The sequence below is a fragment of the Corvus hawaiiensis genome, chromosome 3, assembly GCF_020740725.1.
Source record: "Corvus hawaiiensis isolate bCorHaw1 chromosome 3, bCorHaw1.pri.cur, whole genome shotgun sequence".
Lineage (NCBI taxonomy): Eukaryota > Metazoa > Chordata > Aves > Passeriformes > Corvidae > Corvus > Corvus hawaiiensis.
In genome coordinates, this window is record NC_063215.1 from 117,795,871 (window position 1) to 117,822,746 (window position 26,876).

The window sequence follows — 26,876 nt, forward strand, 5'->3', positions numbered from 1 at the left end:
GTCGGAAACTGCCGAGCGGCGCCCGAGCGCCCTGTCCCCCGCTTCGCTCCCGTCCCCTCCTCCTCCTCCTCCTTCCCCCTCAGCAAAATGGCGGCGCGTGGAGTCCCTGGGAGCCAGTGAGTGACTCGGCTTCTCCTCCTCCTCCTCCTCCTCCTCCTCCCCGCCGCTGCCGCCCGCCGCCGCCGCCACAGGCTCATTTGCATTGATCAGCCGCCCCGGATCCCAGACCGGCCCCTGCCTCTCCCCCCCCCCCCCCCCTTCTCTTCCCATTCCTTCCCGCCCCCTCCCTCCCCTCCCCCCCGGTGACCCCCGCCCCGGCCCCCATCAATCATCAATCAGCAGCACCGAGCGGATCAATCAATGGTCGGGAGGAGGCGGCGGCGGCGGCTGCTGCTGTTAATGAACAATGTGTGAGAGCTGCGCCGAGCTGCTGGAGGTGTTAAATGAGAGTAAGTGCGGCCGCCCTCCCCCGCTTCCCTCCCCCCGGGCCGGGACCCCGCGGACCCTCCTCTGCACCGGGTTACAGCCCCGCTTCTCCTCCTTCCTCGCCTCTCCCCGCCCGCCTCGGGCCTCCCGGGCGCGGGGTTCCCTGTCTCCCCGGCCATGGAGGAGCTCCCTCCATGCCCTGCTCGGCGCTTCCTTCCCCCTTCCTTCCCCGCGGCCTGGGGCGGGCCCGCCGCCGCCGTGTCCCCGCTCCATCCCCCCTTTCCCTCGGGATCCGCATCCCCGGCAGCCGCGGCGAGGCCTGGCCGGGCTGAGGAGCTGCCCGGGAGCCGCTCCGGGGGCAGCCGGGCCTGGGCTGGGTCCCTTTTAACCAGCAGCAGCAAAGGCGGCTCGAAGTGATCCTGCCTTCTCCTCCCTGTGCCTGGCCTCGGTACGCGGTGCAGGTGCTTTTCGGGCACCGATTCTCCCGAAGCTGTGAGGGAAGCGGCGCCTGGAGGAGCCTGGCTCGGCTTGGCGAGGTTGGGAAGGTGCTCCCGGGTGTTTGGCTTCGGGGGTGGTCTCTGGCTCTCTCCCGAAGTTTTCTCTTTACGAGTGTTACCGGCAGGGTCGGAGGGGTGATACAGCAGGTGTTCCCCCCGCTGCCGCTGGAATCAGGAGCGTTAAGGGCACGAAATTCCCTGTAGGCCTCGTGTATCCCTTGGAACCTGCGCTCCGTGGCAGCCGAGGTACCTTCCCAGCTTCTCAGGAGCTCTGCCTCATGAACAAAGACCAAAAAAACACCATTTGTACGGATGCTGAGGAATTGAAACAACTTACCAGCTGAAGTTTGTGATTAGTGGGAAGTTTAACTATCTTGGATCTTGAACATGGCATTTTTCCTGGTTACACTGCAAATCCTGTTCCAGGAGAGTGGAGCATAGAATGCTGCCTAGGACAGGGTTTGGGTAGAGTTGTCCTCACTCTCCTGAGGCCCACTTCCATGTGCAGTTTGTTCTTCCTTAGGATCCTACAGTGCTTGAATGTTGGCTTCTTTCTTGCTGGGGAAATAGAATATTTAGTGGTGGCCAGCTTTGAGAAGTAAAAATGTAGGTGTAAAAGTAACTTTCAGGAGAGTTCAGAGGCTGGAATAAGTCAGATTATGTTGATATTACACACCAAATGGTTATTTAAACAGTAGGTTCAACATAAGACTGAATTATCGATGGTATATGATAGCTTCTTGTTGGAAGAGAAAACTTCAGTTGCTTTGAATGGGTTGATAAGTAATCATTGCTTAAACTTGATTGGGATTGGTATGATCATATAGAAAAAAGTTGCCACATTAAATTTGGTATTTCAAGGAATCCCTGAAATTCCAGTATGAATTGATTTTTACAGGTGTTTTAAGGTAATTGGGATTGATGTAGACAGATATTTCCCTACAGGTAAAGCAAGGTCTTCAATCACTTTAACAATTCTTTTCTTATATAGGTATATATATATATAGCAAACTGGGGTATGGATAATTTAATGGTTCTGCATTATACAAGATATATCTCTGCTATTAAGTAGAAGGAAATATGTATTTGAAAGTCAAAATCTATTAGGAAAATTCTGAAGTACTACTGCTATGTAGTTAATTTCCAAAAATGCTGTTTAAGTAACATTAGGTTTGGCCTTCCCTTCAGAGAAAGAAGCGCACTGAAATTCACCAGAACTGTTTGGTGTGTGTGTGTTTGGATACAAAGACATGTGATGGTGCTCCCTTCTCACTGGGTGAGACTGAGCTGTGAGGGAGGGATGGTTTTCTTTTGTAACTTCCAGTTGAATTATTTGTGTTCCTTAAGTAATAATGAAAGGTACATAATACAAAAATGATGTCAAGCCTTGGTTTTTTAAAACACTGCAGCAGAAATGAAAAGTGGTAGTAAAGAATGAGGTCATGCCCGAAATGTGTGAGCCACAGGCTGCCAGCAAAACGTTTCCTTTGCTGCCCACGGAGCATTTGGGAGCAGCTCTGCACCGGAACTACCCAAGCAGGGTTTTCAGAGAGGTCCAGGAAACAGCATCTCCTTGCTTTACAATCTTCTTGCTAAACAAAACATTTTTACGTGGCCACACACTGGCTTTTGTCTTCATTTGCTTTAATGTTTACAGAATATAATTTGGTATCAATTGCATGACAGGTGACTTGGAAAGGGAGTTGACAGCAGCTCTCAACGTGGTGTTTGGGAAGGAACACGTGGGAAGCTCCTGTTTTCTTCCTAAGAGGTTACCAACTGATGGGTGACAGAAGGGTGAAACTGAGCAGCTCTGCCAACAAACAGGCATATTTTTATCAGAAGCATATTAGTTCCACTGCAAACTGCTACAGTATTAACCCACACCCCATAACAGTGTGCAGAGCTGGGGATTTCGTCCAGCAGCAGTGACCTTTGTGTAGGCCCAGGGTTATGTCCTGGGAAGACTCCAGGTCCTCAGGCCTGGTTTTGGCACAGGCAGTCAATGGTCCTGGGTCTGTGGCACTCAGGGGCTGCCTGAGGTGCTGAACTGGAAACCTGTGGATTGAAAAGCTTATTTTTTTGGCCAAAGGTGTGCAAGTGTGCATGTATGTATTTAACATATATTGCTGTGCTTAAGCATGAGAAGCAGGCAATATTCTGTGGGCAGAATCAGCAGTGTTGGTTTTTTTGGTATATATTTCTTTTTCTTCTCTTGCAGCATCTTGATTTTCAGCATTTGATCTGCATGTTAGACCCAGTAAATTCCCTGATCTTGAAGTTAGTTCCTGAGAAGAAGTAGTAATTTCAAGTTATGATTTGATCCAGGAACTCAGTAAAATGCAAATTCCCCTATGAAATGCCCAGACTTTAGAGGAGTTTTTGCACAGTAAGACAATCTGTTCAATCAGAGCAAACAGTCTTAATTTCTCACTGTAGGTTTCTTAGCATCATTTACATTATCCCAGGCAAGGTTTTATAGGAGTGAAGTCTATAAAGAGTCTGATTTTTCTTTAATTAATCTTCCACAATATAAACATTTTTAGTAGCCTTTATTAGAAGAAAAAAGGGAAGACACAATGGGCTGTTTTTTAAGATAAGGCCACTTATTTACAAAAGGCTTAAGAACAGATTCTCATGGCATTAATTATAGGGGCTCATTTAAATGTACACAGATTTTACAGGAAAAGTGCATTGAGGACATTCTGTGCTTTTATGTTAATTTACAGCATTCTGTATCCCAAAATGAACCCTGATACACTTTGCATTCCTTGGTTTCTTTGGATGCCAGGTCTTGTCAATCTAGGAGGGTTTATATTGAGTTTCATTTGTTCTTGAGTAATATTTACATTTCTGTGCTGTCCAGAGGCCCTGATCAGAACAGCTCTGTTTTGCTGGGCACTGCACGGATACCCAGATAATCTTAACCCTAAAGTGAGCCAGAAATACAGAAATGGAGCATCAGAGGTGGGCTTTGCTGTCTCAGGTCTCTTACAGGAGTTCTGCAGGTTGCTGTGTCCCACCTGGAGCCATGGGCATAGTGTGAGCTGCCTGTAGGTTGATGCCATCCCTGTGGGGGCTTCACTCCCAAGTCTTGAGGATGTGGTGCTCCGTGCTGAGTGTTTGTTGAGTGCAAGACTGTCCTTGTGTGCCTGGGAGTGCCTCTTCTTAGCTGGAAGTGCCAGTCTGGTTCTCAGACCAGTCCTGAGTCAGCGTCCTCGCAGTCCTGGCCGTGGCGTGTCCCAGAGAGCCCAGCTCAGCTTGGTTGCCTACGAGGCTTCCCTTTGGGACTGCAGCTGATCTTGATGTGTGTTGACTTAAAACCCCGTAGATGATTTTGGTTTAGGTTTGGTTTGTTCTTCTTGTTTGGTTTGGGTTTTATGAAAGTAAGAAACAAAGATTACAACATGGAAAAATAGGTTTTATTATGTAGTGGCAGCCGTGGTTTTAGGTTACCTTGGTAGGCCTCGGTTATTCCCAGTTCTTGGTTTCTGGGAACAAAGTTTGTTTTCTTCCCAGCATTCTGCTTCACTTTTTTTAATTACTACCTCTTTAGCCTGTTTTTTTTTTTTTCCAATCATCTCTAAAATCTTATAGAATCAGTTCACACTGATGATTAGAGCCTTCTAGATGTTTTTCTACTATGCCAGCTTGCAGGCTGTCTTTCACCTTATGTTTTCTCTTTAGTAAACCAGAAAAATAAAAAACCCCAAGGACCAACCCAAAACACCCCCCCAGTTTACTGAAGCACAGGAGATGAATGTGGACTCACACTGTTGTTTTCTGTCTGTTATCACTGTCAGCTGGCCTGCAGAACTGCTCCCAGAATGATCAGGTCCATAAAACCCTTGAGGTACTGGAGTGCTTTACTGTTTGTGTAGTTTCAGGATAGCCCTGTATTTGGATGCTGGAGATTCTTGGCTTGACTCCTTGTCATGTTGTTTTGGCATGTAGGAGGTACAAAGAGTAGCCTTGGAGGTTGGGTGAGGGTATGTTTACCTTGAGGTAGGTGAGAAATTGTATTCCGAAACATTGCAGCATTCAGTTTGCTCCTTGGGATCTGGAGAGGATCAATATTTTATGCTGTGAGAACTCAAATATTGAGGGTGTGTTATAAAATTATTACAAATATTGCATCATTAACATCACTTGGTCTCCAAGAGCTGCTCTCACTTGTTCAGTGGTTACCTGTAAACTTCAGGATTGATTATTCGATTACCTCTAGTGTTTTGTGCAGATCTAAAGTTTCATTTGGCTGTTTGATGATTCCTCTTGTGCAAAACTGTAGAAATTGTCTCTGTTGCATGGCTTTTTTCTTTCCTTTTTTTTCCTGCGTTTTTTAAAAGATTCATCTTTTTTTCCCCCCTTAAATGATATTTCCATGTTCAGAACCTCTGCAGAGATGCCATGGAGGATTTATTGGGGTAACTGCCCAACCTTATAGATCTTTGCTGTCTCCTGTTGAAGAAAAGAAAGTCACTTGTTTATAACACTGAAATTCAGTAATTTTTTCTTGTTTACTTTTGGCTTTGACCCTTTTTAAGGCAATGAGCCGCCAGGCTTAAAGGAAAATGAAAAGAACCTTTTATTTATAGCAGTACTGCCAAATTGCAGTTGTGGATTGTGCTGAGGTGCTACTCCAAATGAACTGGAGTAAACAGAGGCAAAAAATGGAAGGAGGAACTTGTATCCTTGATAATTGTGAACTTTCTAAAGTGAAAGGGAAGGTGACACTAAGACAAAGTTGTTTTGTTTGTAGTTGTAAAGCAATTGAAGGAAAAGCTCTGTGACTTTCGTAGCTAAAAGGCTTCTATTTTTGGAAAGATATTTCAGCTTTTGTTCTGTACAATTATGTCGGTTCATGTTACTTGATGTGATCAGAAGCGATTTTGTCCTGAGACTTTTCCTGTTCAGGCTGCTGCAAACTGGTTCCTTCTCATTGCTCAAGCCACTTGATCAGTGATGCTGAAGACGAGTTACGTAAATCCCATTCTGCTGAGTTTTGTTGTGAGTTACAGACCATTGACGAGTATTTACTGAAATGCTTTTCTTTGTATATAGGGAAATCTTCTGTTGGATAAGTACTTGGAACAATATCCTTAAAGCCACGAGGCTCTACCACTGTGGAGTGGATTAGTTAGTGGATAACTTCAAGGAAAATGAAGAGAGCAAGAGAGGAAAAGAAAAGCATCCCTTGCTTCACATTCAAAAGATACTTGATCAGTGTAGAGCTAGAAGTCATCGTGTTTCCCGTGTAGGAAATCTTCCTGTGTGATTATTCTTCTGATGTGTTTGGTGCCATATTGCTTTCCCTCCACAAGGGTAGTTTTCAAGTCACCCAAGTCTCAAGCAATTCCTGAGCCAAGTCCAAGGTAATGTGTTTTAGGCTATCTGGGATGTTGTTGGTGTCAGTTCTTCTACCAGAGCCGCTCTTGGGGCTGTCCTTGGATACAGAGGTGGTGCAGAGTGTAGTGGGGCACTACAGATGCTTGGGCTCAGTGTCACTCTGGGGTTCAGGGGGCAGGATCTTGGAGAGCAGACCTGGCTCCATTTCCCTCGGCCTGCCTTGGAGGTGATGCCTTGGTTTTGGGAGATTGATGGTTTTGTCTGCCATGGAGACGCTTCAGGCCATTATGAGCCTTGCCCGTTCTTTTAATTCATAGAATTCCTTTTTGCTTCTTTTTTTCTTCCGTGTTAAACAGTAAAATTGCTGATCCAGACTTTCTGTGTTACAGGTTTTAACTCCTTGCTGCTTGATTTCTCCATGTCACTGCAGTTTGCTCCCGTCTTCCTGTGTTCAACTGACATTGAGTCAGAAAAGCAAATCCTGGAATCGTGTTCTGTGTCCAAGTGATGAGCAGGCTGTGATTTGGCATTTAAGTGATTGGGAGGGAAGAGCAATGGTTACTTCTTGGTTCCTTTTATTGGATCTGTTTACTTCTTTGAGTTCTTTTCAGGTAGCTAATAGGGGTTTCTGTAGCCCAGGCTACACCTTTGTAGTTGTCTGGATGCTGGGACAATGTGAAAAAGATTCTTACCATCCTCAGGAGCAAGTGGTTGTGCTGATTACTCAGTGCTGCTCATAGTAACAGCATGCTGCAATTAAACAGAGTTGTGGCCATTTAATTTCTGTTGTTTAAGCTGATATTGAGGTGATTTCTTCTTTCATTTTGTGCAGCAAATTGGCAATTTCTTGAAAATGTGAAGAGGTGAGAAGCCGTTCTTTCCACTTTGTTCCTTTCCTTGTATGGGAATTGATTTGCAATCTGAATGCTAAACATGGACATGCAACTGTGAGGATTTCTGTGGTGTTCTTGTCACTTAGTAAAAATATCCAGCTCGTTTGTAGATTTGCAAAGTCTTATTTCTGGAATTGTTCAAATCCAGTGCGTCTGATGGATGGTGAGCTTCTCAAGGGAGCTCTGGTGCAAGTGCATTGCAGTTCTGTGCATTTGTATAGAACTGCTCATGAGATTTAGTGCTGGAACAACCGGTGGAAGAAGTTGAAACTAGTCAGAAAAAGTCCTTGTGGAAAATGCACCTTTGGGAGTTGACCTTTATTCAGCTAATTTGTAGAAGGGCTGTAAATAAGACTTGAGAAACCCGTGACAAGTGAGACTTGGTTTCTAGATCAGCATCCCTGCAGACCATTGGTTCCCATCAAGGAGGTGAGTGGCAAAACTTCTTTTGCCTTTTTCCGTGCTTTCCACACATTGAAGAAGCCTCCAGTTCATTGCACTGACTTCCACTTGAGAGTTTTTAATCTATGTAATTGTGTATAGAAGCAGGAGATACATGCTTAATGCTGTGCCACTACAGTTGTTCAACAGTCATTGTCTTTATCTTTCTATTGTGCTTCCCAGGTCATTTTGGGGGGATTTGATAAATTTTATCAAGAGTTTAATTTCATCTTTAGGAAGTGTTCGGTTGCCTATTTATTATTCTGTGACATGTAACTATTAAATTCTTCATCATTTAGGTTTCAATACAAGCCCCATGGTTTTCACCAGCAGTAAAATTACTTTTAAGTGGGTGTGAATTGAAAAACAGAGTCATTTTCTGCCAGTAGTTTCTGTTCTTTGCAGATCTCTTCACCAGATTTCATTCTGAACTCCGTGGGCATCAACAAAACTGACAGTGCTTTCACTTCTGTGCTCTATCTGCCTGGAGAAGCTGTGAAAAGTGCTGGAAATGGACAGTGGCATGTTTGGGAGGGCAGCTCCAGAAAAGCTGTAGAGGGGCCAGAATATCAATATCTACTGAAGAATTTGGGAAATGGGCTGTCTGTGGAAGGCATGTGTAGCACAGTTTATCCACCCTTGTCAGGCACCTGTGTTCTGGACAGGAGGTGCATGGTGGGATTACACTCTGGGCTCACAGTCAACAATTGATACAAGATATTGAAAACTTTATTTTTTCCTTCTTGGAACTTACGGGATAACACTGGGGAGTGTGAGCTCAAAAGCTTGGTAAAAGTAAGTTCTCCTGCTTAGTTGAAGGACAGTCAGTGAAGTAAATCCTTGTCTGTGTTGGCTGGTCTCTGACTTCTTTCACAGTTAACAACAAACTGTTGCTGGTTTACTTAAAGGTGAACTATTTTTTCCTCCAAACTACTTTCTTTCCTTAATGTATGACGTGAAACTTGAATACCACAGTATTTCAAGTCACAGGTGTCAGTGCTTGATCTGCTGATGTAATATTTAGAGTAGATGCAGTCTGATCAAGCTGATCAGAAATTGAAATCAGTTTCCATCAGTGTCTTGGAAACTTGATGGTCTGAACAACAGTGCCAGTTTGAGTCTTTCCAGAGTGACTTGGATTTGAACTCTGTGTAGCCATAGCTACAGATACTGCCCCATGTGTACTTGCTGATATGAGACCTGTAAAAACATTTGTTTATATCAAAATGGCATCTGTAAATACATTTTCTGGTTGTGGGGGATGCTTGTCAGGGAACTTCACTGCTGTCTTGGATGTACTTGTATAGACCCCATGCATTGCCTTCAGCCATCTCTTATTTTTTATTTCTCTTATTTCTTTCAATCCATCATCTTCTAAAAATTATATGTTTTAGCCAGCAAATTACCTAATACATTGTGTGTTTGAGAGATTTACTAAATACAGATTATCAGGCACAAAGGAATGCAAAATTTGAGTGTGTATCTGAAAGTTGAAAGACAGTGACTTTATTGCTTGCCTATCCTTCCTCAGGATTTTATTGTCCTTTCTGAATGAGTGTTGCTTGCACCTGTGCTGATGGAAACAAATAAAGCCTTGGAGTTCAAATGCTGAGCAAGCTCTTCCTGGGCTTTCAATGAACTGCCTGAAGCTCCATTGAGGATAATGACCCATTGCCCATTTACCTCTCATCTCCTTGTTTAAGGAGGCTTAAATATACTTTGTAAGAAATGAATTAATCATATTTGCCTCTCACAGATTTTGTCCCTGAAACCTGGAGCACAGTCATTACATGCTTTTGTTGTAAATCTACTGGTAATCTGTTGCTTCTTATGGGCCAGGGTGGCTCAGTCGTGGGCCTTTTCTTTCTGGTTGTGGGGGAAGGCTGCTGTTGTTGTCTGAAACTGATTCACAGCGTGCCAAGTAGTACAGCTGAACTAATTTGCAAAGTTCTCTCTTGAAAATAGAATGCTTCCTGGAGTAGGTATTTTAATTTTTGCATTCCTTGCTGCTTCTAATTAAGACTAATAGAAAACCTCTTTAGTTTTTGGAACCTCGTTCATGTAATTAAATCTTTGTTTTACTTACGAAGTAGTTTGATAGACTGAGTTCTATGTCTTCACCTTAAAGGAGTGTTTTTAAAGAAGTCCAGAGCTGGAGTATTAGAGAAAAATTATTCAAACGCAGAGTCATTCAAGTACTGATACATTATGTTATTGAAAGGAAAGAATGCAAGTACTCTCTTGTAAACTGAAAGCAAGCAATCCTTTATCTGAGCAGTAGTTTTGGCAGTGTCGGTGTCAGCCCTAGCTTTGAAATTTACCTTGGGATAATTAGTGATATGCTAGGAAATGCTGGAATTATGCAGTGCTTGTCCAATCCTGCATTGATTCCTTAAGAAACTTGCAGTGGCTGTTGTCAAAATATTATGATGGGCAGCCTGACTTTCCACATCTAGTATGTGTTTTGGTGATGTCAGGCAGACTTGATTGTGGAAATACTGCCTAAATTGAGATGGTTTTTTTGGTTTTGTTTTGTTGGTTTTTTCTTAATTAAAAGAGGAACTATGACGACTTCAATATAAAGAAAAAACCACAGTCTTCCCAGAATTGTAACATCTTGGAGTCAAAGACAATTCACAATCCTGAATTAAAATAGGACTCTGAAATAAGACTGCTACTTTTTCTTTTTTTTTTTTTTTCTGTTGCTAAACTCCAATGAGTGGCACAGATGCTTTGAAATTGCTTTTTGGGTTTTTTTTCCTTAGTAATATGTAACTTGCCTTTCCCTGGAGAGGGAGGACTGCAATATCTTGTCTGCTGAGAATTCCAAGATAACAGAAGCATTAGGAGGTGCAGAGATCCCACAGATCCTTCAGACTCCTTCTGTCTGATATGATTGACATGGAACCAGTGCTGATGAACGCTCCTGGGCCCAGGCTCAGCCCTGCTGTACTGCCAGGCTTCCATGGAAATGCAGCAGCGTGGACATCCCACTGGCTGGGAGCAGCTTTGTACATTCCTGCTGTGCTGTGCTGGGCCCGGGGAGCCCTCTCAGAAGCTGGGGGTATGAAAAGGACAATGTGGAGACTCCTGGAGACTCTTCTTGGGCCAGCAGAGCCAGAGCAAGGTGCAGTTTGGCCCCGTTTATTCCATTCCCAGCCAGATACTCCACAAGCTGGTCTTACCCCATTTCCTACTGGTGTTTGATCAGAAAGGCTGTATGTGCATTACACAGTGTTTAACTGATGGAAGCACATTCTGCTCTTTGAACCTTTGATGGGAGTCTCCTCCTTCTCTGTATCTGTGCCACTCTGTGCTGCATGGGATACTGCTTGTTCCTCAGTCCTTGGCATAATCCAACCTGAATTACGTATTTCACATTCCCATTTTATCCAAGCCAGATTTCCACTGTTAGGCATTCTTGGATTCAGTATTGGTGAGCTTGGAGCTGTGGCTCATTGAGTGGGAACAGTGTGAGTTTACACGGTGTAGCAACTTGGGCTTGGCTTTGTGTGGAAGGTGCAGTGCTGCTGCTGGACCTGGCGTGGCTCGTGCTGTTTTACACTTAAGATGCTGTATCTAAGAGTTTATTTAGATTGTAGTTGACTGGGGTAGTTCTGGGTAGACCCAGCTCCAGTGTGCTGGGTAAGTCTGGGTATCGTCTGCTCGTTAGCATTTAACTGCATTTAAAACAGTGTGGAACTGTTCCTGGAAGCAGTGCCTGTGGCAAGTTCTCTTTGGGAAGGTGAAAGTTGTCAGATGCTCTTAAGGACGGCTGTTGGCTTAGGTAGACTTCTGCAGCCATTCTAAAGGGGGCATTTTAACCCAAAGCAAACGTGACCTAGCATGATGAAAACTTTAGGGTGGCATCACTCCTGCAAGGTGCCAATTCTTCAATTTCATACAGCTGCCCAGAGCCAGCTGCTGCTGTTTTGCTCCAGACTGCATTAACTTATTATGATTAAAGGAGAACAGGTGTTTGCTGGAGAAGATAAGGGAGATGGGATGGGAAGGGAAATGTAGAGATTGAAAGAGAGAACTCGCTGGTGTTTGCAGAGAAACAGGAGATAAAAGGTAGCGGTTACCTGAGGTCAGCTGATTTCCCTGTTCTGGTGAAATTGTATCTTAGAAATGCTGTCTGGTTGATGAACATACCAAGGCTTGTTCTGCTCTTTGTGCAACTGTGCTGTGCACTGGAATACTGAATTAGAATTCCTTAGGTGCTTCTGATCTCATGGCAGCTGTGAGGAATTACTCAGGTGCTGAATAACCAGCAGATGACGTTGGGGACACCAGTTGTAACTGCTTTTTCCTTAGTCTTTTGAGTAGCTCCTGTATTTCCATTCCTAAGAACACAGTATTGTTTAGACTTGCAAACCTTTGTCAGATTTGTTGAAATTGCCTTTCTTCAAAAGTTTGTCTCTGACACAAGTACAGCTTGTTTTTTTTAAGGAAATGAGACTCTTAAAGTTGCTAATTCCTGTCCTTAAGCCATTATGTTGTCTTCACGATATTTGTGTTTTAATATTTGTATACTTCATAGTCAAAATCTTGCAGGAAAGCAATCTATTTACCGAGTTGTAATATTTATAAATACAAGAAGTATAGAGTTGGATGTAGACTTAAAATGAGTTGAGGTGTGTTGTGGGCTGGAGGTGTGATGAGTGCTCTGGTGGTGTGATGAGTATCATCAAGGTAGCATTAAAGGCACTCAAGCACCCTAACCAGGCCATTATAGAATTGTATTGCTGTAGTGTTTGGGGGTTACAGATCTGATTGTTCCTGACATTTGAACAGTGTTTCTAATACCAAAGAATTAACTTTTTGTATTTTCTAGTTCATTCTGCAGTTGTGCTTCTCTTTTATTATGCATATCTAGTCAGTATTCTGGGATGCTTTTATGTTCTGGAGACAGAGAGGTAGAAAGACGACGTTTTTTCCTCACTGAAAAGTTGTAGGGAAGTCTGGACAGTTAAACTCTGGCCATTGAACTTCAAGCTGATGCTGTCCTATTAAATACTTGTCAAGGATGGCTCCAATAAAGGTCGGGAAGAACTGTGGTGAATTAATCTAAGGCAGTCATAAATTCTTTATAATAAAAAAAAGTAATTCTAATACGTGAAAGTAGAAAGGGAATGGGAGATGCTGAACTCTGTGGCTATCATCTTACATGCTGTTGATCCTAAGCAAAAAGAAACCCCCTACTAATCACTGAAAACATCTCAATGCATTGAAAAAAATGTGCTGGTTCTCTGTGCGAACAATGGTACTCACACAAAAAGTTACACATTTTTATATCTATATACATCTATATTTCTGACAAGATTAGTGTTATTGCTCCTAATGCTGTTTTGTTTAGTGTATGGCTCATTTCCTCTGTTTATTCTGTACCGGTGAACAATTTCTGAGAATAATGTTCATTCTGCAAGTGATCTGGTCTTTCCCATGTGAAGCTGATATCAGATGAGGCTTGGGGGAGGAGGGGGAGGGAACACAATCCATATGCAACTGGACCTCGTTACAGTTTGGAATATGGAGAAATTAGAGTTAAAGATTTTAAAGAGTTTTGTGTTATTTACTTTTGACTAGGTTGTGTTTCTGAAAGTAGAGAAAGTATGCTTTCAAAAGTGATTATTTTTGCTTGCCATTTGATTTTGTACTTGGTATGATAAGTGACCTTTGGATATAAGATATTCCCCACAAGTCCAGCATGATGGTTGTCCTTGAGGTCTAATTACAGTGTGTTCCTCTAGCTCTGAAGTTCTTGCTAAAAATGCACTTAGGAGCTCAGCTTCATTTGGCCACAGTTGTATTCTGAAATTGTATTGCCCTGTTCTTTGCAGTTGATTTGTATTTTTCTCATCTTCTGTCATTTTTTTGGTTTAGTCAATTTATTTATAGGGTTTTTTCTGAGTTTGGGAGCTAGTGTTGTTTCTAGTACTGTAACACACTTTTAGCAAATCACCCTTCTGTGAAAGATTAGGTAAATCACCCAAGGTTTCATTTAAAGCTGGCCAAGTAAAACAGGAGACTGGGGAAACAGCAAGGAAATACTATTTTTTAATTTTTTTTTTTAATATGAAATGTTTTAAATTTTTACTTTGACCATTGTGTGTTTTGGCTTCTCATCAGCTACTTGAATAAACAATTACGCTTTAAGTCAGTCTGATTTTTTTTTTTTTTTTTAAGAATATCTGAAAACTTATAGACTAGATGATGTTAAATCAGGTTAGTTAAGCAGCTCAGCTTTTTCTTCTGTGGTGTTACTGTGATAAAAAGATCTCTAAACCATCTTGTGACTACTCAGTGAGATGAGCCCTTGCAAGTATGTGGAAAGACCCCATTTACTGCATTATATTGGTAGAATATATTTAGCTGGAATTTACCTACATCCTGCTCTTCCTCTTTCTGCTGGTTACTTCTGTCTTGGATGGATCTGTTTAAAGCCTTCAGTGTTCTGGTTTTTTGAGACTTTAATAGTAACCACGTCTTTGCCTACGGACGAGCAATATTGGGGTGAAGTTGTTCCAGATGGGGTGTGGCAATTTTACAACTCTGGTTACTGCAAAGGTGTTTACTTCTCCCAGCTCCACATTCCTCACATTTCCTAGCTTCCCCTGCTCTCAAACTGCCAGCCTGAGTATTCCATGGCTTACAAAGCCAGCAAGAATGTGGGTAGTTTTCAGCTGGATTGGAAGCTGGATTTGTGCGGTTCCCTCACTGTCTCGTGGGGTTCCTGCAGGAGTGCTGATGGTGTTTGAAATGCATGGCTATAGGTGCCATTTTAGTGTGGGCTTGAATTGGGATATATTGATTGTGGAATTGGATCTAGTTCAGGATGAAGGTGTTTGTGTGCCTGGAAAGTAAGAGGGAAACTGGAGGGTAGAAAGGTTTAAGAGGCTTTAACTGAGAAGAAAGATTTGGTAGAGCAAATTTAAGGAAGGAGGAGAAGGTTGAGCTTAGAGATAGGGAAGGAGAACATCTCTGATATTGCTGCCTTGTGAGTGCCTGGAGAAAGAAGCAGCCAATGCAGACACGAAGGAGCTGAGCCTAGGATCGGACTGCCACTGCTGAGACAGAAACTTAGAGATCCTGGAATGCGTGGCTGGGAAGCTCTGGGGCACATATTATCAGTTCTTACTGGGGAGAGCACGTAGGCTGCCACTTTGATGAGGTTCAGAGGCTCTCAGAGCGCACAAGGATACCGTAGTGCATCCTGTGGGAATCACTGCCTTAGGTGTGAAACTAGGGAGAAGTCCTGTCTACCAAATCAATTTGCAGGAAGGAGGCTGGGTGAAGTAGAAGTTTTTGGAAAAGTTTGACATGGTTGTTACTGCTGGATTTGAAACAGTGAAAGTGTGAGAACGTGGGGAGGCAGCAGATTGAGGAGGTTCTGAGGCATGGCAGGATGCTGGAGCATGGGAGAGAATAAAGGGCTTGCTTTATTCACAACTGAATGAGTCTGGTTTAACTACTGGCCCATTCAAGGTGGAAGAGAACTAATTTAAAAGGAGAGGCCGACACCATCATTTGGAAGTGAAATCATGTGGCAAGGAAGTTCTTACAGAACTGACAGAAATCAGAAAATGCCCAGGACTGACAATGAGTGTGTTTGTTCCTATTGCTTTTCTGTAAGTACTTTTTTCAATTAAAAAAATCTTAGAAATGCTTCAGAACCAATTGTTTCTGTACTTCAAGCTGCATGTGTCCCTAAACAGAGGTGCTGTAAATCAGGAGTATCCACAGAGCTGATACTCGGAGAGGAAATCAAAAGCCTAAAATTGAAATTTTGTTGTGAGGACACAAATTAAGAGGTGAACAAGATAATTTCTGCTAAGGAGCAAAAGAGAACTCGACCTAAGGTCCAGGAGAAGAAGCCCTGCCACGTGTCACTGCCTGTTTTGGTAGCACAGACCTAGCTGAGCTCCATGGAAAACTGCAGCCTCAGTGTGGTGCCTCCTGTCTTTTCAGGAATAAACTCAGTATTATTTCTAGGTACAGAAACCCAAAGGGAAATCATGTCTGTAGCCACTGTATTAATTAGCAGTGATTTAATAAATAAGACCAGTTGAAGTTGGTCAGTGTGTGAGATGTAGAATGCGTAAACAGGAAAATAACAGGTTTCTCCAACTTGGGCAAATACCTCCCTATTTTTTGACCTGAGGCATTAGTTTCAGTATTTCCATAACTTCTCTATTCTGTCCCCTTTACATGGCAATTGTAGCTTTGAAGGGGCCAGTTTGCTTAACTTTCAGTTCTTTATAATCTCAAAGAGGGAGGTTTGGGAGTGATTCAAACTTTTGCAGTGAAAAAGCTGCTCTGGAAGTTGGAGTTACTGTCCTGCTTGGTACAGTGTGTGTTTAATCACGGTGATGGGGGGGATGAAAGAAGTGTTAGAAATGGATGTGTAAGATCCTACAAGGTAAAATTAGCTTTGTTGCTACTAAATTGTCAACAGTTTTTTCTGTCAAGTTTGAAGGAATTCATCTTAATGAAACAATGCTGACAAAATTGGGAAAACAGAGATTTATGAACCTTTGATGCTGGGCAGGGGTTTTTTTGTTGTTTTCTTGTTTTTTTAGATACTATCTATAGCTAAGGATCTGTCTTTTGTGGTAGGCTTGACCTAAGTTGTGTGATGGAGTTCTTGGTTTCTTCAGCGCTGTGCTTTGGCCTTGAGAGAGTCAACTGTCATGGTAATTAGTGGTGTTTAAAATAAAAGGTGGTATTGAGTGGTACCCATCTTTTAGTCTGCTTCTCCATCTTGTGCTTTGTCCAGTGCTGTGTAGGATTTTTAAAGCCTTACAGGAGTGAGACAGAAAAGTGGTTTTTAAAGTCTGATGGTATCCTGTTCAGAGGCTGCTTTTGGGATGTTTTTATATTTGTATGTATGAAAATGTGGATGTATGTGCATACATGATATCCTTATTTCAAAGAAGTTGTAAGTATTTGTTCAGTGTGATTATGCTGTGAAGTGGTTTTCTTCTGAACTTTTCTTTCTGATCCATGCCCACAGACATTCATTAGCTTTAGTTTTTGGAAACCTGTGTGGATGGATCACACAGGACCTTGCAAGGCTGAGGTTGGAGAGAAGGTTGAGGCAGGGATTCTGAAGAGCTTGCTGCTGTTCGAGAACCTTTCCCACAAAGTTTGCTTGTGAAGTGGATTTGTGAACATGTAATACTTGAAATTTCTTGTGAAATGTGGAGATGAAAACTTAGTTGTGTTATAAATGCAAAGATCCACTTAAAAGGAATACTTACCTTGATTTGTGTAGCAGCTAGATAATTGTACAAGTGTTTGGAAATTTAAGACAAGGAGGAAGCAAGAATTGTGCACTGGTAGTTGGGGAAAGGTGTGTGGCCAGGAGACAGAATCCAGTGCTCTGGGATATAAATAAGGTGCTGCGTAAGTGGAGCTGTGGACCTACTGATGTTGGCCTTATTTGAGTGTAGAAGCATTTTTAGAGGGAAGTGGGGCATTTGATAATCCCTCAGTGAAGTGTTCGGGGTTTGAACTCAGTACAGAACTGTTCTGGTTTCCTCTGTAATAAATGTGGTAAGCCTTTATCATTTTGCCGATTAGTGATTCATTATGGTTAAATGTCACGATAGAGGTGTCTATATTTGAAAGCAATAATCATCAGCTCAGTCTGAAATAACCTTATATGTACCCAGCACATTGTTCTTATCTTGGTAGTTTTGTTGTGGTTTGGTTTTTGTTTGTTTTCTTGTTTTTCCCAGTCTTTATTTGATCAGGAAAAGGAAATTGAGGTCTCATGGTCATCTCAAATGCAGACATTTAAAAATCAGGGCGAAAAAAAACCCCAGCAAAACAAAAAACCAAACCCAAGGCATTTGATTAATGAGTAAACTTGTTGAAAGTTCATACTTGAAAGTGCACATCAGATAGGGGTTCCCAGAAAGCTTATGAGGAATATTTCATAAAAATAGGATTACAAGAAGGGTCTGGTCTCAATCATGAATTTTTGCAGTGGTATTCAAGAACATTGTGCACTAAGAGTTTTCGAGTCATTTGCATCTAAACCTTACCTCTTTTAACCAAATCTACGTGGTTTTGCTTCAGTATTTATTTTTTGTGCTGTCAAAGGTAATTTCTAATAAGAACGGAGCAACTGCACATTGGGTTTTTTCCTTCCTGATGTATTTATGTTTTTGTTTTCTTTAGTATCAGACATTGAAGGTGGTGATGCTTTGCAGCTCAGAAAGGAACATGCCCTCAAGATATTCGCTTACATCAATTCCTGGACGCAAAGGTAATTTTGGATTGAGTTTGAATGCTGAGGATGCTGGATCTCAACAGCAGTTTCCCTTTTTAAAATACAGTACGGTGATTAGAATTAGCAAATTATTATTGTGTAGCTAAGTGATACTTGGGGAGTAGAGGCTATTTTACTACTTAGAAAATAAAAATAAACTCATTACCCAGTGCATTTTGGGCAAAGCATATTTTGAATGCAGTTGGCATTCTGGAGGCTGTAATAATTGTGTAGAAAAACAAATAGCTATATTGTGGTGACAAACAATGTGCCTTGCTGCTTTAACGTGAAATTTTGTGACCGTCTTCTGCAGAGGCAGGGTAGGCTAAGAAGATTTTTAAAAAAGGTGACTGAATGGAACCATCATGTTAAATTTTCCTCCACGTCCTAATACTCTGAGTCAAGGCGTTGAAGGATTGCAGCCCATAGCTACTAAATTGATAAAGAAAATGCTTTGCACATGGTTGTCTTAAATCAACTACATTATTCCTTTTAATCTAGTATTTAAATTACTGTTTTGGGATTGTTTCTTTAAAGTTATGATATCAGCTATTGTGCTTAAGAATAGTTTATTCTTACTTCTCAGCTACTTCTTTCAGCACAAGGAAGTATATGGATATTACTTTTTAGAAAGAATCTACAGTAAAGATGTTTGGAATTTAGTGTTCAGCAGTAGTTTTAAGACCGAACTGAATCCACTAAGTCATAAGAAATATTGGGGGAAGCATGTAGAGGATAAATTGGAAAACATTATTTGGGTATTTAGAAGATTCCAAAAGAAAAAAAATGGATTTTGGATACCTGTGAAAGTGGAAACATCCTCTTTCTCATTTTGCCCAAAAATTATAAGTTAAGTTCATTTTCTTCTAAAAGCCGTGTACTTTTAGACACAGAGAAGGAATTTTTAAATCAAAATAAACAGCAGGCACAGAAACCAGACTCCTGTCATTTTGTGACAGGTCCTAGATCCCAGGTTTGTCAGAGAACAATTGCAACCCAGTTTTCCAGGTCATCATCTGTTCAGAGTTTTGTTCTGTTCTACAGCTTGACAAATCCAACCTGAAGAAAAAAAATAAAGACTGGATAACATTTAGCTCTTTTTTTTCTTCTGGTTTCCTTGTTACCTTCCATATGTAGTGGTTTCATACTGGAGAAGTCTGGAGAGCAGTCCTTATGCTGTTTAAAGGAGAATCTAACAAAGAGGTCACAGGAAGGAGTTTTACTTGACATTTTAATTTCATATCCTGTCTCTACTCTGCCAAATGGGCTTTTGAGAGTTCTGCTTGTTTTGAGTTTGAGGCCTTCCTTAAAAACCACTTTTTACTTTGTTGTCTGCAGTTTAAATCTCTGCTTTCCTTCAGAAGATCATTTGGCAACACGTCCTGAAGAGCACCTTTTTCTTCCATCTGCATGTAGTGTTTCCATTTTAGCTTTCTTCTGGAAATCATTACGTTCAAAGAAGTAGCATGCTCATTTTTTATTGATCTTCTCAATTTTTGGTGGAGCTCTTCTTCCTGTGAGCTCCACATTCCAACAGAGGAAGACTTAGAGGTTTTGCACATACCTCTGTCTTGGAAAAGAATTCTCCAATATGTGAGAAGTCTTCACCAGACTGTTTTCATTGTTATTGAGGATGATTTGTTATACCCGAGGTGGGCAGTAATTTGTAGGCATAAGTGGTGGACCTTTTGAACATAATTTTCCCCCAGGATAAACGCTTGAGGATACACTGGGTTTTGCCTGCAGTCCCTTGTTGTCATTTGTTAATATGGAAATACATTTACAAGTAAATGGCAAGAGTGTTTTTCACATGGGTAAGGGCACACTCCATTTATACAATATTAAAGGGATTTTTCTTCCTGCAAAGATGGAACAAAAGGGTTTAGATGCTTCAGTCACTGTTCTGTGCTGGAATTAGGGAATCCTGAATGTTACGTTTTTGTTTAACCCACTGAAAAAAAAATAAATGTCTATATTCAGAAAGTATGTGCTTTAAGAGCTGTAGCTCAAGGGCATGTTTGTGTTCCATCAAGAGAGGCAGCACCCTCTACCTGTCACAGCTCTGGGTTCTCTTGATTTTTTTCCCTAAAAACTAAAATTTGTTAATCCCAGTTTCTCAGTGAAATGCTTTGGTTGCAGAAAAATTTTTAATTGCTACTTATTGATGATTTCTCGCCCTATCTTTTGTCTGCTGATTTCTTTTAGAAATGGTACATGTGATTTTTATATTATTTTAATATCTCAGAACTCTGGTTGTGGACTGGAGTCCATTGTTCTTCATCTAACAGAAGGTGGAGAAGATCTCTGCTGCAAGAAAGCTCCCAGTTTATGTAGCAGAATTGGAGTAAGAAAGAGCTGAGTCCATCTCCCAGAGTCTGTTACAAGCACGTAGCCTTTAGTTTTGATTTTCTGTAAGGACAATGCAATGATGGCTTTCTTTTCTGTGTTCTCCAGGATTTAAATCCTTTTACAGGAATATCCTCCACCTTTTTTTTTTTTCAGAATGAGGGAAGTGCTTGTTTGTATGGAAGAAGCAGCTGTTCCCAGACAATAGGTTTAGAGTACCTACCTTAGGGGTTTATGCACCCAGAATCTATTTGGCATACATAGTTATCCTTGCCCACAACTAGAGATATGTTAGAGTTTTTGAACTTCATGATTTAATTGATTTTTTTAATGATATTGTCAAAGGGTGTAGGGTTTTTCCCTCTTGTTCTTTGCAGTGTGTCAGTAGATAATCAGGGGAATAATCTCTGAGCCTGCCAAGTGAAGAAAGTACTGAAGATACTTGAGCTGCTTTTTCCTAGATGGATAAAGGATATCAATGTGCGTGGGATCACCATGCAAATGCAGATAAAGGAAGTGAACTTAAATACTTCATTAAAAATAAAATTACTTTGGAGCCCTGTTGATTTGAAAATAACAATAACGAGTTCTTACACAGCTGACAAGAATGTCAGGATGATTTATTGCAGTAAAGAGCAACAGAGAAAGCCAGATGAGGAAACGGAGTCAGAAACATACTGAAAAACGTGACTTCTTCAGTAGCACAGTGACCTTGCCCACAGGACTTTTTTTCTATATTTTACTTGCTGTAGCAGCTGCTCAATGATAACAGTTACTTGATAGTTTTGGTAAGCATTTGGAAATAATGGGATGTTCTCGAGGAGGAGGGTTCTGTGACTCCCACTTGCTGCTGGGTAGAGTCTGTTTCATTTGGATTTCCTTTATTTTATGATTCTGTCAAATAACTTGTTGTTTAACATGTTTTAATGTGAAGAGTTCTCTTGGTTAAGTACCTGCCTGATTTTAACTGTAGGAATTTTTATTTATGTTTTTCTTCTGTTTTCTTACAGACAATGTTTGTGCTGTTTCAAGGAGTATAAACATCTGGAGATCTTTAACCAAGTAGTTTGTGCGCTTATTAACTTAGTGATTGCCCAAGTCCAAGCTCTGCGGGACCAGCTCTGTAAACATTGCACTATTAATATAGATTCAACATGGCCAGAGCAGAGTAATCATGCTGATGAGCCCCTGAATGTAGAAAGAGAGTCTCACGAAGAAGAAAATGGAGAGCGACAAAAATCTCTAGAGAAAAAGTTTGATTCCGCAAGAACTTGTATCCTGAGCGAGGAGGAGCCCACAAAGAGCACGGATGCTTTTGGCTTATGGAGCACTGATGAGAAGGAGAAGCTGCTGCTGTGTGTGGCAAAAATCTTTCAGATTCAGTTTCCTCTGTACACAGCTTATAAGCATAATACTCATCCCACAATAGAGGTACATGTTCTCCTTGTGTCTATCTGGAATTATTTGGTGAAAGGTTAATTGTTCTCGTTAATGAGCAGATTCTTTTGGTGCTTGTTGCTTTCACACGGGATGGGCACATTCAGCTCTCCTGTTGACTTCAGTAGAACTTTCCAGAGAAACTTTCAAAATGACGCATACTCTTCCACTTTCTTTAAAATATGCTGAATTTTTATAGGTAATACATTGATAAGTGTTGGCTGGAACTGTACACTGAATTATTGTACTGTTTAAATAACAGGAAGGCAAAAAGAGGAGGCCTTTCTTCCAGAAGGTAACCCATTAACAGTTTATTAATTTCTTTTCATTGCAATCTGTGGTTCTAGAAGCAAAGCTTCAGAAACTAGACTTTGTGCAAGACCAAACTTGTTAGAACAGCTGGTTAATCAACTGGAATAACTTAGCTTTGCACAGGTTGCTTTGTTCCAGGGTACTGGTTTTTCTCTCTGATATTTGTTATGGCTGCTATTCACATCTTCCCTATTTGCCTCTAAAAAAAAAAAAAGAAAAATTTTCAAAAATCCTGCCATGCTTAAATCACAGTTTCTGAAATGAGTATGATGGTGTCAGCATTTCCTAGTGGAAACATCACGTTTTTGGAAAGGTTGGCTTTTGATCCAACTTGTGGTAGTCTAGTAACAAGTAAACAGTTATTTTACAGTATTTGTATGCAAAGAAGATGTACAGTTCACTTTCTAAGAAAAGCTTCTATCCAACAAACTTCTGAGAATGTCAAAGTGGAGAATTAAAGTGCAGCCAACCTACTCTTTTTTATTTTTTATTTAGAGAGTTGTGGGAGCTCACTGGAGCTCTGAGGGGTGAAGTTTGCTTTATAAACTTAAGTCCAAAATGAGAAGATGCCGGGTCAGATACAATTATGTAAGTTAGGGTGGTCACAACATCTGATCAGTTCTTACTGAATGAATGCTGCCATATCTGACCATAAATGTAGTTAAAACCCCCTACACAGTGGGTTTTTTAGGTGGGCTGGATTTTGGTTCTTGTCCTACTCCAAACCATATGGGTGTAAGTTAACAGAGGTAGTTTCAAGTGTGTGTGTGTATAGATATAAAGTGAATTGATTTATCTTCTGCACTCCTGTGGGACATGTACTAAGACTGGCTTCAGAGGAATGTGGAATGAACAATTCCTGGAACAGCTCTTCTGTGGACTATCCCACCTGATTCTTTTAAATTACTATTTCTTCTGGTTTTTTCCTTCTCTTTGAATTTCACTTCCAAACAATCAAAAGAAAATCTCCAAGTGCCTGATGGGATTTCTTTTTCCCTTGGTGTGCAGCCTTGGAGTGATTTAGATCCAGATCTGCTGTAGGTTGCTGTACTGTGATGATGCCCAGCACTCCAGACATACTAATGTGTATATTATATATGTATCGTACTGTTACACATCACTTGAATTATCTAATACATTCATTAGCTATCCTAAAAACACAAGTTAAGGGGAAGCTGAGAATGAAAACCACTTTCCTGAGTTACAGGCAGGTAAGGGAAATTTTTTTTCCTTTCTGCTAGACTTGGTGTGTTTGCAGGTCTGGATTATGGAGGTGTGCCAGCCTGCCGTATTTGTGTACCTTGCGGGGCGGGGGGGGGGGGGGGGGGGAGGTTTTTAATTTTGCTTTTCAAAGGTCCCAGCATCAATAATTTTTCTTACAAATTGATATTTTCCGTATTTGGACAGCACTAGGATTCTGTTACTCTAGAGTAGTGTTAGCTATTTAATGTCAAAACTTTCTACTCCCATGAGTGACTCACTGAGGTTTAGAATTTAATTTTGGATTTCAGTCTAGAGCACATCTTAGTTGAATTGAGACAAGTTATTAGTCCCAGTAACAAGAGCACTTCTTATTTTAAATCAGGCTTGCTCTCAGTCCTCAAGAGATGCTAAAATAAAAAGTCCCTGGTTTAAGTGCATTATCTATACTGGTAAGTTAAACAGATTCCTGAACAGCTGGAATCTGCCAGGAATTTGTTGGGAGAAGCTGCTGTAGCTCTCTCCCTTTCCCATTAAGCATTGTGTTTGCCCTGGAAAAAGGGAAATTTGCTGATCCAGAACAGACTCCAGTCTCCACTCTGGCTGACTTTAGAAATTCCTTGTTCTAGATTCTTCAGGTGAATTTTCACAATTTCATGGAGTTATCACACCCACTGAGGTTTCACTGTGCCTAGAAATGGCCTCTTAGGCTGCCATTTAAAAATTCCCAATGTGAGGCTTTCCCACGGTAACAATTAGCAGTGTTTCTGTTATCTTTTGCTCTGCAGACACCTCCAAGGGCTTTGTTCTTAATGGTAGCAGACAAGTCTTGAAGTTGGATCCTCTTCTCAGCTGCTTGCCAAAGCCATTTTACACTGGGCTGTCTGGTGGAGAAGAAAAACATTCATGTGGAAGCAGGAGGCTTTCCCTTGTTCAGGACTTCATAAAGTTGGATTAAAATGAACACTAAAGCAAGATCTGTTGTAGTCAAAAAGGTTTCTACCTGCAGGATCATCCAGCTCTCTCCTTAAATGATACAGGCTAAGAATTGCTTTTGTCCCTTGCAACATCTCTAAAGTGAGAGTGAAGACCATGACAGCCTGATTGGTAGCCAGAAGGCCCATGTACACATCTCTCTTAAAATCTGTCAATATTTTTGGTGCCCAGAGGGGCCTTTGTGTCTCTTTTTCATCCTAAACAAAATTAACTCAAAATACTTTTAAAAATCTGGTTGGTTTTTTGAGAAATGTTCATACTTTTTTTTTTTTTTTTTTTAATGGGATATTTTTAAGAACTCTTGCATACAGGGTGGTTTATGGCTGTATGCCCTATCCTTTTCATACTTTGTGCTGCAAGTGAAATACCTGCAATGGACACTTTCAGGAGGGGAAAAAAGAATCTATAAAAGGAGGCTCTTAAAATCCTGTAGAGAAAGAAGCAACAATGTGAAGTGCACTCGTGAACCTGGCACTGTCTCAGAATGAACGATGAATGTGGAGGGAGTTACCCGACCATTTAGCAGATCTTGACAGAGGATGAAATGAAAGTGGAAACAAAATCAGTTGTTGAGGTGTCTGTAGCTGCAATCCCTGACTCTTTGGGGTCTTGTGCTCTCTGCTTCTCCTTTTCAAGTAAATGTTTTCTTGGAAGATGTCTGTGCTTTCCACCAAGGTTGTCTCCAGGTCAGACCTCAGCCAGTACATTTTATTATGGGATGTTTGGAAGGAGCCTTAAAGCTCATCTCATTCCAATCCCCTTCCACTATCCCAGCGTGCTCCAAGCCCTGTCCAGCCTGGCCTTGAACACTTCCAGGGATGGGGCAGCCACAGCTTCTCTGGGGAACCTGTGGCAGGGCCTCACCATCCCCACAGGGAAGAATTTCTTCCTAATCCCAAATCTAGCCCTGCCCACTGGCAGTTTGAAGCCATTCCCCCTTTTCTTTTTGCTGTATGGCTTTGGGCCAACACTATCCCTGCCTGCCTTTCTCCAAAGTCCCTCTGCAGCTTTTCTCCAGGTAAAGGTCTTGGGGAGCTGCTCGAGGTTCTGCTGAAGTGATAGTGGGATTTAATGCCGTATTAGATTCTCATGAGGAATTCTCTTATTTCCTCATAAACTCGAGCTTAAGGAACTCTCAGACTGTTCTGTTTCCCATCTGCAAGAACAGAAGTCACATTTCCAGACTCAGTCTCTCAACTGCAGCCTTTTCCAAGCTTTGCAGGACTCATGCAACAGCCCTCTGTGAGTTTGGGATTTCTGCATTCTAAGAACTGCAGTTCACTTGGCAACAAATCTGCTTTTTTCAAGAAAACTAATGAAATTTCTCACACCATTTCTGCAGTTTTCATGAGCAGAGCACTGAACACCTTTTCTTGCTGCTTAAAAACATACCACCTACTGCCTTCAAAGCTGTTTTAAAAATAACTGGTAGAGTATCACGAGTTCAGGCATGACTTAGAGTTCAGCAGAAGAAAAAAAAGAAAATAAATGCTTAGCTATAATATGAGCATATTGAATAATTCAAAATGTTTGTATCACACTTAATCCATCCAAAATTGCTTGCCTCCAGCATCCTCTGGTACAGTTCTAAGAAGCTTACTCCTACACAGCTATTTAAAATATATTCAGGAAATTTCATTTAAAAACTTTACTTTATGTTAAACTTGCATTTGATTTGTGACTATCAGTACTGGGTGTTTGGCATGGAGGGGTGAGAAGAAAAGGAATGTGTCCTTTACCTACAAGTATCCATGGCAATGTAGAGTTTTACAGCCACATTTTATACCTTCAGTGCCCTTTTGCCCCCAGCAATGTGCATGAAACCCACAATAAGTTACAGCCCTAATAAGGAAGCTTCCCACTCTATACTGCCCAACAAGTGGATGTTGTAGACATTAAAAAGAAAAGCTGTTTTCCCAAACCCTTTCCAGTTTAGTGCTTCCAGAAAATAGATTTCTTGTTGCAGCAAGTAGCCAGCAGAGTGATATGGTGATACAATTCCTTCCCCGTCGTCACTTAGCTCACTCCTGTAAAAATGTGGCATTTATTAAAAATAAATATATACTACATATATATAGTATATGTACTATATATAAAAATATAGTAGTTGAAATTAAAGATTTTTAATATTTATGGCAATGAATATTTTGACATTTTAACCCTTTAAATCATTATATGTAGGATTGTAGGATGTCCTGGATTTTCATCTAAATTCAGATGTTTGCATAAATGTCTCATGTTTATTAGAAATTGCATTCCAAAGTCCCTGGGTTGGTTGTGTTCTGTATTTCTCAGGCTGGTGTGACAAACTATCCCCTTTACCATATTCCTGTTAAAAAAATTGGTGATCTCAACAGGGGTGGGATTGAAGAATAATCTGTTAATCCAGCCTTTGAGAGCCACTGCTGAAATGTTCTCCTAAGTATATTTGTGTATTCATATATATTAGCAGAGGTAAAAAGTACAGAAAAGTCTGTTTTGCATTGTAAAAGTGGAGCAAAGCTTGAGCTTCTGTCCTCCTCTGCATTAGGAATTTGGTTTTTCTGTTGTTGACTGTGATACCTGGTAAGTGGCAGTTGCTTTTTTTTTCTATAAATGTGCTTTTATTGCTTGAATTAATTTTAATTTTTTTCTTTAAACAGGATATTTCTGCTCAAGAAAGCAATATATTAGGGGCGTTCTGTGATATGAATGTAAGTTGTC

General features: G+C 41.1%; 1 protein-coding gene across 12 annotated transcripts in view; it reads left to right on the plus strand.

The window, feature by feature from the left end:
- Positions 1 to 306: 306 nt before the first annotated feature.
- The window catches only part of USP34 (ubiquitin specific peptidase 34), a 112,737-nt gene continuing 86,167 nt past the window's right edge, over positions 307 to 26,876 (plus strand). For all 12 annotated transcript variants that reach the window (XM_048297363.1, XM_048297370.1, XM_048297368.1 and 9 more), the window contains exons 1-4: positions 307 to 449; positions 17,792 to 17,879; positions 21,239 to 21,659; positions 26,816 to 26,866. In XM_048297363.1, the coding sequence (XP_048153320.1) occupies positions 407 to 449; positions 17,792 to 17,879; positions 21,239 to 21,659; positions 26,816 to 26,866 (603 nt within the window). In that variant the 5' untranslated portion in view covers positions 307 to 406. The remainder of the gene's footprint in view (positions 450 to 17,791; positions 17,880 to 21,238; positions 21,660 to 26,815; positions 26,867 to 26,876) is intronic.